The 14,304-nt window shown below is 37.2% G+C and overlaps 1 protein-coding gene across 1 annotated transcript; it reads right to left on the bottom strand.

The window, feature by feature from the left end:
• Nucleotides 1-83: 83 nt before the first annotated feature.
• On the bottom strand, nucleotides 84-14,182 carry LOC149083597 (uncharacterized). Its single transcript, XM_089235388.1, has 5 exons — nucleotides 13,975-14,182; nucleotides 13,597-13,743; nucleotides 1,750-1,873; nucleotides 1,520-1,654; nucleotides 84-324 (listed from the first exon to the last, which is right to left on the bottom strand). The coding sequence occupies exons 1-5, from the start codon at nucleotides 14,158-14,160 to the stop codon at nucleotides 143-145; spliced, it is 774 nt and encodes a 257-aa protein (XP_089091514.1). The 5' UTR covers nucleotides 14,161-14,182; the 3' UTR covers nucleotides 84-142.
• Nucleotides 14,183-14,304: the final 122 nt, after the last annotated feature.

Below are 14,304 nucleotides of genomic sequence, written 5' to 3'. Positions count from 1 at the left end.
CATTTATATAACACATGCCGTACGTTTTGAAAGAGATCCCAGGAACAGGAGTATGACAATAAGAAATTGGAATCTTGACATTTGTATGTAATATATCTATTGTATTTATTCACTTAATTACATCCTTATACATATTCGTCATTCATCCAAAGTAGGACACCGACCGCATGAAATTACCAGCCATGGGTGGTTCCACGAGGTTGAACTGTTTCTCGAATTCCCTGACATTGAATCCGAATCTGAGGTTATCCTTGAACGACTTGAGAGTATCGTTTCCCAAGACGGTGGTTTGTTCGTAGTAAAGGAAGACGCTCATGCGATTCACTGCAACGAGTATGAAAATGTTTGAACATACGTGCAACATATTAGCTAAATAAACACACAACACACTTTTTCATCGTGATTACAGATCTCAGGTATAACCATAAGCATATTTTCCCCAAAATGAGCATACGTATTTAAATATTGAATGTGTGATTGTGAATGATTTTTCGGAGCTAAACAGCCATTTGGATCTGGCCGTGGCCATTCAATAGAATGAAGCTAATGAGCAATCAGACATTTCGGATACTACTACTACTACTTAACCGTACGTGCTAGTCGTGCACATTCCTTAGCGGAATCTCTATTGGATCGGTACATGCCGGAATGTGTGTTTTCAGTTTTAAACGTATTTATGTTGTGATAAATGTGTTTGTTTCGTTTTATTGTTGGTGCTGTCATCTATCTGCCATGTTCCAAAGTAAAGATGGCAAATGCTTGAATTTTCATGTCATGTAAGTATCGCGTTGTAGGTCTACTACTACTACTAAAACACATGCACTTCGTCCATATTCCTCTGCGGATCTGCTAACGAATTGGTATATGTTGAAATGAAGGTGCGCTTATGTGTTGTATGTCTGCGTGCTCTCTGCGGAAGACGTTTTTAGAGATCGGCTCACATTCACGCCTTCAAGTTGGAATACCGTAGAAAACCAACTTGATCCAATCATTATTGTACCGCCAACGGGGTCTGGATCATCTCGATGAGAGTTCAGCACGATGCCCTCACGACCGCACAGTGGCTACATTTCACGTACTGGACACCACGAATTTACTTAAGAATCTGTTTGTTTATAAGAAAATGATTCACCGCTGGATTTCAAGGACCCTGCTCAGTGAGTACAGTGAGTCGCAGGAGAAAATATAACTCAACACAAAGAAGGACTATCTAAAAAATAAAGTTATGCAAATATACAAATTATTACGACTAAATTATGTACATATACAGTCGATTCCCGTTATAACGAACTTCAATAGACCGGAGAAATCACTTCGTTATTAAGGAATTCCAGGTTTTTCCGTTGTTCCTATGTAAACTCATCTTGGAGGATTAGAAAAGTATTCGTTAAAACGAAATTTTCGCTATAACGGTATTCGTTAGAAAGGGATTCGACTGTCTATATCCAGAGAACAATACTATTGTCTTCGTAACCAACTTATATTTAGTGTAACAGCATATTTCAATGTCTATACTCACCTATTGAGAATTTTGCTGGCGTTACGTAAGGTACGACAGTGCGACCGTCACTGATTTTATTGCCGGGGATGTTGACGACGAGCCAGTTCACGAGCTGAGTGTTGTTATTCAGATTTTTACTCGAACCGGTTGGTGCTAAGCAAACAATCGCATGTCATAACAAAAAAATAATTTGACAGAAAATTATTTGACAAAAATAAAGAATTATATATTAGATAAAGATTACCTACCAATCAGGATCAAGGTATAGTTGACGAATACCTCCGCCTCAGCGAATGAAACGGTCGGCATACTTATTGATGATATGTCCTGAACCTTTTGCCCATAGTCAACATTTAGGCTGGTAAAACTCACCTATTCGAAACATAATTATTAGTTCTCAAGCAATGAATGAACAAACGAATGCCAAAGACATATATATATATAACTTTGGCGTTCGTTTCGGACAAGTTCCGTATTTTTTCCGTGATACTAATGTCAATCAAACCGTAGTCACGATGCTGTAATTATTTTCTCCCCTAAAATTTGGTGAAAAAACTATACGCTTGTATAATTATTTGTATAGTTTTTCCTTTCGAATTTCACTTTTTTCTCTCTCTGTCTCGTCGCATGGAGCTGCTGGTCGCACTAATACAGCTGCTACATGCAGACATGTCTCATACGTTGGCGATTAAAGAAAAGGATTTATACAAGATATACAGAAGACTGGATGTTGTGAAGATATTTATTATTTGAGATGTTGATTTTTTAAGGAAGGAAAAAACTCATCTCCGCCTCTACCGGGTCTTCTGTATATCTTGTATTAACAAGTGGAGAGCGACATTCATGTCATAAAAAAGGATTTGGGCCCGTCAGTACATCGATCTTTTTGCCAGGGATCTCCGGCCACTTGGCGGAATGGCAGGCCAAGGTAAGAATCACATTTTTGTAATTAGGACTTTGACCAAAAATCTTGGTGGAGTCGCGAAGTGGCCTTCGCGAGACGGCCGCACTTCGAGTTTTGGCAATAACATGTATATTCAGGAAATAGATTTTCCTGGTTATTATGCCGAGATGCGAAACTTCAGGGAAAAAAGTTCTCCAGGAATTGAATCCAGGTACCCTTGCATACCGAGCAAGTGCTCTATCTATACACTAGAGACAGAACTTTCTTTTCTTCATACCACGCATTAATATTAAAACATTTGCAGCGTCCCATAACTGAAAAAAATCTTTGCACGAGTCCCGATGTATTACGGGCCGGGAAAATAACATCATCTCTCCAGAAGTAGATTTATTCTTGTGTTTGGAAATTTGTTATATGCATATAGTGTTCTTGCCATACACCATAAATTCATTTATCACTCATTTGTGGCGAATGAAAAGCAATGAAGTGTGAAATAGATTCCTAAAGGTCAGATCATGGGTTGGGAACTAGAGGTGCGAAAGTAGCAACTGCCCCTGGCCTGGAAATTCCCCGGTTAAAAAAAAATATATATATATATTGAAAATAAATTTTTCACTATTCCCCCTATTTACGACGTGTGACGTCGTTTCGAAAGGGGGAAAAAAACGGACAAAATACTTTTTGCTCCACAAGAAATTTCTTGGGGATTGTTTTCAGAAGCGGGGATTCTTTTCAAATGAAGTAGGGAATTTTTAGGGACAATTAGGGATTTTTTGTGATTTTCGTAAAAATGCGGGAGATTTAAGAACTTCTCGAGAGGTCGAGAGATGAAGCTAAAATTCGGGAGACTTGGCAGCTACGCTTTTCTAATGCTAAATACCGTACTTGCTAGGTATATCCACCTATAGATGGCAGCACATTAGGTCTGAATTTGGAGGCAAGAACTTACTCAAAAGAGAAATTTTTGCTGGACATTCGATAACACTGGTAAACAAACTTTCACTTTTTTCGTGTTCCTTTGATCAAATAGTATTTTCCCACTGATTCCGAATCTGCTTTCAGAATTTGTCTGCCAGGCATAGTTTTTGAGTAACACGCGTTTAAAATTTTGAGAAACGTATATTTTTCGCATTTGCTTACAACGTAAAATAACTTAAATTCTAATATTAATGGCAGTTCAAAAGGTATTTTTACATGATTTTCTTCTGTATTTTGCAGCAGGAATATCTCTTTTTAATGTCCAACAGTAATCGGCCAGCATGTGGCATTGGGCTCCACTTGCCTTGATAATGCGATTGCATGGTGGAATCGCTCACCGCTGACATTACCTAGATTTTCTTTTTATACGGAAAAAATCCAAATGTTAGTGAAGAAAATGTATCTTCAGTGACATATTGCAACCAAGAGCTTTACAGTTCTGAAGTAATTCCTCCACAAGTCCCTTATATTTGTCCGTATTGTTATTTGCAAGAAAGTTCTGGACTACTTTCTTGAATGACTCCCATGCTGGTGTTCCTTGCTCATTTAAGGTGGCATTGAACTCAGCATCGTTCATTAATTCTCGGATTTGATGGCCAACGAATATGCCTTCCTTGATTTTAGCGTCACTGACCCGTGGAAATTTTGTTCTTTAGAAAGCTAATAAACCGTCGCCATTTCTATACAGTATGTATATTCGTTCCTTTAACAAAATTTTTCATCAATCCCAGTGTAATATGTAGAGGTGGCAGGTAGACTTTCTGGGGATCCACCAGGGGCTGACTGACGACATTTTTGGTTCCCGGAACGAGCTGTCTTCTTGGTGGCCATTGTTTTTTTATATAATGGTTTTGTCTATCTCTGCTGTCCCACAAGTACAAGAAATAGCAAAAAATTTGGTACATCCTAGTTGAAGACTGAGTAGAAGAGCAATGATTTTCAAATCTCCGCAAAGGTGCCAGGCATGTCTTTCATACTGAACCATCCGTTATAAAACTTTCATGTTTTCATATGTTTCCTTCACGTGGGCCCCTTAAGCGATGGGAATGGAGGGGTTTTCATTACCATTGTGCAAAAGTACTGCTTTCAAGCTGGTTTTAGAGGAATCTATGAATAACCTCCACTCTAGGGGATTTTACTGATGCCCCAATGCAACGTACAGAGCATCGACATCCTTGCAATAGACTAAAGGCGGATACACACTGCTATGACGTGACGTCAGATGGCGCGAGATCATATCAGACATTATGCGGTGTGCACACTGGTGTGATGCATTAAGACCGAAACACACTACGATATCGAATTTGTGAAATCTTATTCGTGGAAATTCCGTGACGTGGAAATTCCCACGTCACAGAATTTCCCCGAATCTGAATTCACACGTCTCTGACATGACGTGCAACTTTATTGCTCTAGGCGTTTGTGCTTTCCAAGCGTGGCCCATCTCGGCTATTCTGTCGGTTGCATTCTTCAATCTGTGTTCTTCGGCCGCCATTTTATACTCTAAAAAAAGGGGAAACAGAGAGAAATTTTAAACACACTCAAAGACGAATTTTGTTCATATCTTTTGGGGGAGGAAGCTGATTTCCGTCGTTGTTTTGGTCGATTTAATGATATTTATTGGTCGTTATATTGCAGCGTTTCCCAACCTTTTTGATATCACCGACCGCTTGTGTTGAAGGTCAATTTCGAAATGCAAGCCCCCAATAAAATTCAAAATCATAGACGCTGGAAGCTGGGGACTGTCCCCCCCCCTCAAATAAATTTTATGACGAGGCTGAGCCCCCCTTTTCCCCCCAATAATTAATTCATGTACAATGCAATGCACCATTTCGCCTCTTCGGCGTATGGGGTCCGATATATACAGGAAGAAAAAGGATTTTTCATCTCCCCTCAATGTTTTCTACATGTCGGCGCCTCTGTCCAAAATGTATTGTTTTTGATAATTTGCATATAAAAAAAATAATTCCTAGTGTAGTTGGGGAAATTTATAAATATGAATAAAAATTCCAAATGAGTTATGTCTGATGAATATAGTCGGACCCCGATATAATAACAAATTTGACGAGCAGTACCCCGACGTAATGATAACAAATTTTACGATCGTGCCCCGATACAATGATAAAAATTTTACAATCTTGTGTGAATTATTATATAGTACGTTTTATCATGTTGACCAACGATGCGACGCATGATTATTATCGTAATCACCAGTAAAAGCTGCAGTTTTTAGTATTTAAATTTACTAATCACGCTTGGGTACTATACATAATCACCGGTAAATGTGATAAATTTAGGGCAATTTATCAAACTCAGGAAGACGATTAGTAAGTCCATAATAACCAGCTATTATGTATAATAACCGCATATGTGAAATTTACCGTAACACATATGTTTATTTATCTCATATTAAGATATACTTGTTTAATTTTACAATTTCAAAGACTAAGTAAATAATTTTTTCACTGACCTGAAAATCGGAGAAAAACAAGTTTTTTCTGATCGAATGACGATTTCACGATTTGACCGAAACGTGTTCGATCAGTTGCTCTTCCATCATCAACACACGAGCAAAACAAAAATTACATGAAAACACGAAGAAAATTCAAATAAATCAAAACGCGAACAAAAAACAAAATTGATCAAAACATGAACGAGGAAAACAAATATGGCGTCTTCACATGCCACCACACGACTGACGAAAATCTGAACGATTTGATTTTTTTTGTGACACGTAATAAGGCGTGTAACGTCGGATTTCATGAACCGACACATTCACACGTCGCGTCAGCACAGTGTGAACGTACCTACAGGAGGCTCATTGGTGGAATTTATATCGCACGCATTTCTACGCGGTCCCACGTCACGTCAGAGTGGTGCGCACGGATTTTTGCGTGTTATGTCAGATTACATCATCACAGACTTTACCACGTCACGTCAACACAGTGTGAACGTACCTACAGAAAACTCATTGGTGGAACTTTATATCACACGCACAAACGTGTGGTAACACGCCACGTCAGTGTAGTGTGTATCCGCCTTAACTCATCTTCCTTCGAAAAAAAGTGCTCAGATTGCTTTGGTCGAGGAGCAAAGCTTGGACAGTTTGGTCAGGAATTCCCTAGAAAGGGTGAAAGGGACTCGCAATACCCTTGTCCCCATGGCTAGGCACATGATCAGAGGTAGGCCTATCTCAAAAGAATCTTGATGTACTATTCCATAATATTCAGTCAGATGAGGCAAGTTTTAATATTGTACTGTTGAGTGGCAACAGCGAACGCCGTAGGTTGTGTTTACTTGTCGCTCCGTAAATTTTCTTAATTTTTAGTAATTTTCCCGAAGTTTTGTGACTAATTTGTTGTTAATAGGTTCAAGCAATTGTTGATGAATTAATTTTTGTAAGTGTTTAAGCTCCTGTCATCTAATTACATCGCTTAATCATGCCGAAGTGTGACACGTGCTCTGATTCAGTTGAGATTTCCGATTCACTCAAATGTAGCGGGTGCCAATGAAGTTACCATTTCACGTGTAGCGGTTTCAGCGGTAAGGCTATTCGTAAACTGTCACTGGATAAACAGAGGAAATGGACTTGCGTGTACGTCCTCCCCCAAGGATACTTTTGCTGGCGGTAGTGATTGCCCGAATATCTCGGATTTCTTGGAGAGGATTATGCAACAAAACACCGATCTCAAGGACTTGGTAACCAACAAGTTGGAAGAATTCAAGCAAGTGATCGATTTCAATAATGCTGTCATAAAAGACCTGAAGGACTCTTTAATTCAGCTACAGAACAAAAATGAGGAATTGCAATCAAGGAATGAGACTCTCGCAACTGAAAATATGGAGATCAAATCCGAAATGAGGAAACTGCAATATGACATCATTGAGTTGAAGCAATATTCAAGGCGTACTAACATGGAGATTACTAATGTCCCGGAATCAGAAAATGAGAATCTGCCCCAGATCTTATCTAAGATCGAAGATTTGGCTGAATGTGAAATGATCAACAGCATAATGGTCGCTCACCGTGTGCCTAGTATGAATAAAGACAAACCTAAACCGATTATCGTTCAATTCTCGTCCAAGCTGGTGCGTGATCAGGTGTTGAAGAAACTGAAAGATTAAAAAAGTAAGTGCGTCACAAATCAATTCACGATTCTCTACTACCCCGGTATATTTCAATGAACATTTAACTCCTGAGCTGAAGAAGTTGTTTTTCCTTGTACGAAAATTTAAAGTTGAGCATGACTATAAGTTTGGTTGGGTACGTGACGACAAAATTTTTTTGCGCAAGAATGAATCATCCAGAGTCATACGAATAAACTCTGAAAAGGATTTACCTTCGATTTCTTAACTGATATAATAACTGAACCTGATTATGATTGTAAAATTATTACAGGTCTGGATGATATAAGTGCATTTTTTACGTATTTACCAACCAAGTATAGTTTAAATATATTTCATACAAATATTCAGAGTTTGCGAGCTAACTATAATAATTTTTTAGCAGAATTTTCAGGTTGTTTGAACAAAATATCTTTATTAATTTTTTCTGAAATTTGGATTTATAGTAATGAAGTGAACTTGTATAATAAGTTGGAAAATTTCAACTCGTTTTTCTGTTGCAGAGAAAATAGCAGGTCGGGGGGAATCGCAGTCTTTGTACGGGAAAATCTGATTTTTAATCAGATTGATATTCATTTCACTACGGCTGAATGTATCCTATTATTCAGCAGGGAATTTAATATTGCACTCTTATCTATCGTTCTCACCAATTCACAGTAGCTGAATTTAATAATGAGCTCCAATCTGTTTTATCCAACCTTAATTTCAATAATATTATAATTATTGGGGATTTAAATATAGACATTTTCACAAACAGTATTGACGTCCTTGATTACCTGAACTGTCTAAGCCAATATGGTTTTAAGTGTCTGATAAATAAGCCCCAGGGGCGCGGTAGCCCGGTCGATAAGAAGCTCGCCTAAAGTACCAAAGGATGTTTAGAGGTGTCGCGAGTTCGATACCCGGTTCGTCCTTGTCAGAAAACTTTCCTGACACAGGGGTACAAAAAAAAACGGCGACTTGACCGCAGCAAAGAATTGCTACCGCAGGGAGTCCCCCCATCGAGAGGTTAGCGCACCAACCTCCCGATGAGTATAAAAAAACAAGCCTGCCGTTCGGAATCGGCGATAAATTGTAGGTCCCGGTCTAATTAGCCCTCGTGTGCAGAAAATGACCGTGGTGCGACAAAAATGATCAAATGATAAATAAGCCTACTAGAGTGAGAGATACATCCACTTGCATCGGTCATATTTTTTTTAAATCACAAAATAACCCATCCACTATTTCTTCTGGAATAATTATTAATAATCTAACTGATCATTTTCCCATAGTTATGAAATAGAGCCATAATACAATTCCAAGCTCAAAAATTTCTGATTGTAGGTATTTTACAGTAATCGACAAAAATATGCTTTCTAATTTTCTAAATAGTTATAAATACAATTGGAGGGATAATGTTGATATCGATACGCAATAGAAAGCTTTTGCATTTGCATTGAATTCTATTAAAAATAACTTCAAATATCGCACTAGGAGAACGCATAAATTTAATAATAACTGGATGACAAACGAATTGTTACGTATGGTTCGTAGAAAAGAAAAACTGTATAAAAAAATGCGGAAATATCCATTTGACAGAATCTACAGAACAGCGTATCAATGCACAGCCAATGAGCTTAAAATGCGTACTAAATTTGTTAAAAATGAATATTACAAGCAACAGTTTATGAAATGCGATACAAATAAAAAGAAATGGGAATTTATTAACAGTATTGTGGAAAAACAAAATAAAGCTATTGTGTTGCCAGATTCTACTGATACTCTAGAACTTGCAAATCAATTCAACCCCCACTTTGATCATATAAGCCACAATACGTCTTTATTTGGTAACAATGATGATTTTAAAAAATACCTTGCGCCTACCATAAATTCCTTTGTCTTTTTTGATGTAGTCGATCTTGATAATACTTTAAATTCTTTTTCTAAAACTAATTCGTATGATTACGATGGAATTAATATATACTTAATTAAAGAGTTTTCTGCAAATAATGTCGCATTTATCTCAAAGTTCATAAATACCTCATTTCAACTTGCTGTATTTCCTGAGTCACTGAAACGAGCCACGATTACTCCTGTTTTTAAAGCTGGCGATAAAAATTCCCTGCTGAATTATAGGCCTATCTCAATTGTACCGATTTTTTCTAAACTTATTGAAAAAATTCTTTCAATTAGAATATATAATTTTTTGTATTCTGTGAATTTTTTTGCTAAAAACCAATTTGGTTTTCTAAAAGGACGAGGTGCTGAAAATGCCCTTTTGGCCTTTTCGAAATTTATTTATAATGGCATTGACAAGAACAAATTTACTGTTGCAATATTTTTAGATATTTCAAAGGCTTTTGACAATGTGAACCATTATATTCTCATTCAAAAACTTAATTCAGCTGGTATTCGGGGTCATATTTTAAATTGGTTCACTTCATATTTATATAATAGAGAACAAAGAGTCAAAATACAGGATAATTTCAGTAATTATGTCCATATAAATAGAGGAGTCCCACAAGGATCTATATTGGGTCCTTTACTTTTTCTGATTTTCATTAATGATCTTTGTAATTTAGAATTTGACGGTTCCATGATCACTTATGCCGATGATTCTGTTTTAATGTATTCATGTGATGATCTTGACAGCCTTAAGAATCATATTAACCACGATCTAATATTGAAGCTAATGGGGGTAATCGGGAATGAAAGCGATAGGGAGTTGCTCCAGACCAACTTAAACAAGATTGCAGCATGGGCAAATGAATGGAGCATGACGTTTAGCGTAGATAAGTGCATGGTCGCTCATTTTGGTTCGAACAACCCACGGTTCTCTTACGAGTTGAATGGTGTCACTATCCCGGATGCAACTAGGGTCACCGATTTGGGAATTCTCATTGACGAGCGACTTAAGTTTTCTGAACATTGTTCAGCGGTTGTCAAAAAATCGAATAGAATGCTTGGTCTCATTTTCAAAAAGGTCTCTTCGCGTTCTCCTAAAGTCATTCTTCCGCTTTTTCGAGGCTTAGTTCGTCCTGGACTGGAGTATGCTGTAAGGTTTTGGAGACCATACCTACAGAGGGACATAGACTTGGTTGAAGGGGTGCAGAGAAGAGCTACGCGTGTCCTTATTGGCACACAGGGCTTGAGTTATGAAGAAAGACTTCATTTTTTGAATATGTTTACATTGGATGAACGCAGGTGTCGAGGAGATATGATCGAAGTGTTCAAAATTTTCAATGGGATGGATAGGATGGACCATGAACTTTTAGTACACCGCCAATCGACTGCTTTTACAAGGGGACACCAGTATCGATTGGTGAGGGACAATGCAAGGTTATGGTGTCGCAGGGAATTTTTCTCCAATAGGGTTGTTAATAAATGGAATAGCTTACCCCCGGAGGTAGTAAATTTTAACACAATTGACACGTTTAAAAAGAAATACGATAAACATGTTGGGGTAAATCGAGAAGCTATCCATTCTTAGAATAAGACAACCATAAGTATTCTTTATGGGCATTGTATAATATTTTATCATGTGTATATATTGTTTGTAATTTGTGTTAATTGCATTTTTAATTGGGTTGCTGTATTTTTGAAACATATGACAACCATATTTTTATGGGCATCTTTTTATCAGCCACCTCGTTGGGCATTTTGCCTGTTGTGGCGTTGTATTTGTATTTGTATTTGTATTTGTAATTCAAAAATGGTTCTATGATAATGATTTAAAATTAAATGTACAGAAGACAAAATACGTTAATTTCAATCTTATGCAATCTGATTTACATCTTAATCTAAAATTTCATACCCTCGCTTGTGATTTTCAACCTCATTGTCATTGCGATGCAATTCAAGAAGAAAAGAGTATTAAATACTTGGGTTTAAATGTAGACAGCAATTTAAAATGGAAATCTCATGTTCATGAACTACTTAAGAAACTTCGTTTAGTTTTATATAATTTTTATTATACAAATAAGAAAGTTTCCGCTAATTTCTTAAAAGACGTTTACTGTGCTTGGTTTTAGTCACTTATAAATTACGGTGCAATTATATGGGGGTGGTGATTATAAAACTAATTTATTGCCTTTATTTTCAATACAAAAGAGAGTTTTCAAAATTTTGAATCGGGGTCAGCCTCATTCTTCTACAATTTTTAGAAATCATTATCTATTGTACTTTCTTTACGCCATAATGCTCTTTTTCGTATTATTCTGTTCTTAAACCGTAATAAAGGCTTATGCAGTTTAAAAGATAATGTTTCCGTGCGAAGACCTCATATGATTTACCGTATTCTTACTTTTAGGAAAGAAATTTTTCGTAAACATTTTTATTACTTAGCTCCGAAATTATATAATTCACTATCACTAGAAATACAAAATATACCCACACACGCGGCATTTAAAAAATCATTATTCAAATTATTAATTTCAATAGACGATGTAGACTCTTATTTTGACCTTTAGGAGGAGCAATAAAATTTATTCAATTTAGCTTTGCCACTTTAATTATGTGTATTTTTTCAATTAAAAAAAATTGTTCTTGTCTCTGTTTGTCTATGTATGTGCGAGTTTCATTTTCTTTCCTAATATAATTTCTATCTATAATGTTTTGTTTTATTTTACATTTCTCGCCATGCATTAAGAACTTTGTCTTTTTTGTGTTGTGTATGTTTTTTCGTTCTTGATTTTTTTTATCTTTACGTATTTTTTTATTTGACTGATAATTTTGTCTCTTTTATGTTGTATATCTGTCTCTTTTTTTGTTTTATGTTTCTGTTCATGTCGTATGTTTTATATATTTTATTCATTAATTATCATGTAAATTTTCAATCATCCGTACAGGCATCACATCCTCTGGATGATAAATATGGTTTGTTTTGTTTAAACTAATCTAAATCTCTGTATGTTGTAAATGAATAAAAATTGATTTGATTTGATAATACCCATTATTCGACTAAAAATGTTGATCTTCCAAGTATAGAGTATTAACCCATTTTTTTAAATTCGAGAACTCTATTGTTTGGTTTCGCGAGAGGGACTGCATTTTATGCCAATCTATACCGGGTAGATTCCAATCGCCGGCTATAGTTAGATGTGAATTATGAAATCGGTCTAGAATTGTTTCAAGTTCAATGAGGTAGTGAGGGTCCGAGGCAGGGGGTATGTAAAGGGAAGAAATTGCAATGGGAGTGCAGTTGGGGTGATGCCATTCGGCACCGAGAGACAATTTCAATATTTGATTCAAGAGGAATTTCAATTAGTGGGGAATAGAACTGTTGAAAACAAGGGCAACCCCCCCCCTCTACGGGCATTTCTATCTTTACCAAAGGCAGGAAAATTTGGTGGTAGGAATTCGGTATTGCTGATATTAATGTGCAACCATGTTTCTGAAACCGCTGATAAATTGGGATTATGAGACAAGAGGATGGATTCGAAGGAGATTTTATTGTCTATACTTCTTGTATTAACAGTACCAATTCTGAAAGGATTATTTTGGAGTGGAAAACGAGAAATTAAGGAGGAGGGCGGTTCGTGAGGTGAGGACTAAAGGGAGAACGGGAGAAGGTTAAGGAAGGTCAGAGGGAGGAGTAATACTGGAAGGGTTTTGGGGAAAACGGGATAAAAAATGTGTGTCATTAATACTGGGATCCCAATTGTATTTGGTGTTGTTGACAAGAGCAAAGTTGTGAAAGAAATTAACTTTCAATCCGGAGTCACGGAATTTTTTTGAGGCCCTCCAAATTGCCCACGTATCCTGCGCGTCGTCTTGGGTGAAAAGTCCTCGAAGATTGAATACTACTGTACTAGTAATAATACTACTATATATATTTTTGAGCACTTTTAAATTAAAGTCATGCCTCTACGACGAATGGCTGATGAGATAAAAGCCGAATTAGAGCTTGCAGGGCATCCTGTATTGCGAGTGCGTACGCATAACACACAGAATCGCTGATATTCCATAACAGAGAAAATTCAAATTAATCATAAAAGCTCTCGAATTATTTGAAACACCGCACGAATAAGTGAGTATGACACAACAATGTGTACCAATTTAGTATAATTTGAGTGAATCTACCAACGAAGAGAAATATTGTATCTCTTACCTTTAGCTTTAAAGTCGGAGATTGGTCAATGATTTCCGGAACGATCTTGGCTGCACGGAAAGCTCTGTCCACCGCCAAGTGATTGGCAAAACACGGTGACGGCAAAGCACACACACAGACCTTGTTGCTCACATCCGCGACGAATGGCTGATGAGATAAAAGCCGAATTAGAGCTTGCAGGGCATCCTGTATAGCGAGTGCGTACGCATAACACACGGAATCGCTGATATTCCATAACAGAGAAAATTCAAATTAATCATAAAAGCTCTCGAATTATTTGAAACACCGCACGAATAAGTGAGTATGACACAACAATGTATGCCAATTTAGTATAATTTGAGTGACTCTACCAACGAAGAGAAATATTGTATCTCTTACCGTTAGCTTTGGACTCGGAGCTTGGTCATTGACTAGCGGGACGATCTTGGCATCACGGAAAGTTATTTCCACCCCCTCGCCATCGGGAAAACACGATAACGGCAAAAAACACACACACACCTCGCTGATCTGATGGCCGCGGATCACAGCAACGAGAGCTGGAACCATCAATACCAACGATTTCATGACTATCGGTTGATCCGTACTGTGTGTGCCTCGTTCGCAAATCGTTTCATTTTATATTCATTTTGCCACGCTTATTCCTAATTGAGAATCGAAATCGCTACTACAGTAAGCGTTTCACGCATGTCATCCTTCGATTTCGAAATA

This window comes from Pholcus phalangioides, unplaced genomic scaffold (genome assembly GCF_987345545.1).
Source record: "Pholcus phalangioides strain wild (caught in Gottingen) unplaced genomic scaffold, Ppha-v1.0 ptg000008l_1, whole genome shotgun sequence".
Taxonomy (NCBI): domain Eukaryota; kingdom Metazoa; phylum Arthropoda; class Arachnida; order Araneae; family Pholcidae; genus Pholcus; species Pholcus phalangioides.
This window is presented reverse-complemented; position numbering and strand designations above follow the sequence as displayed.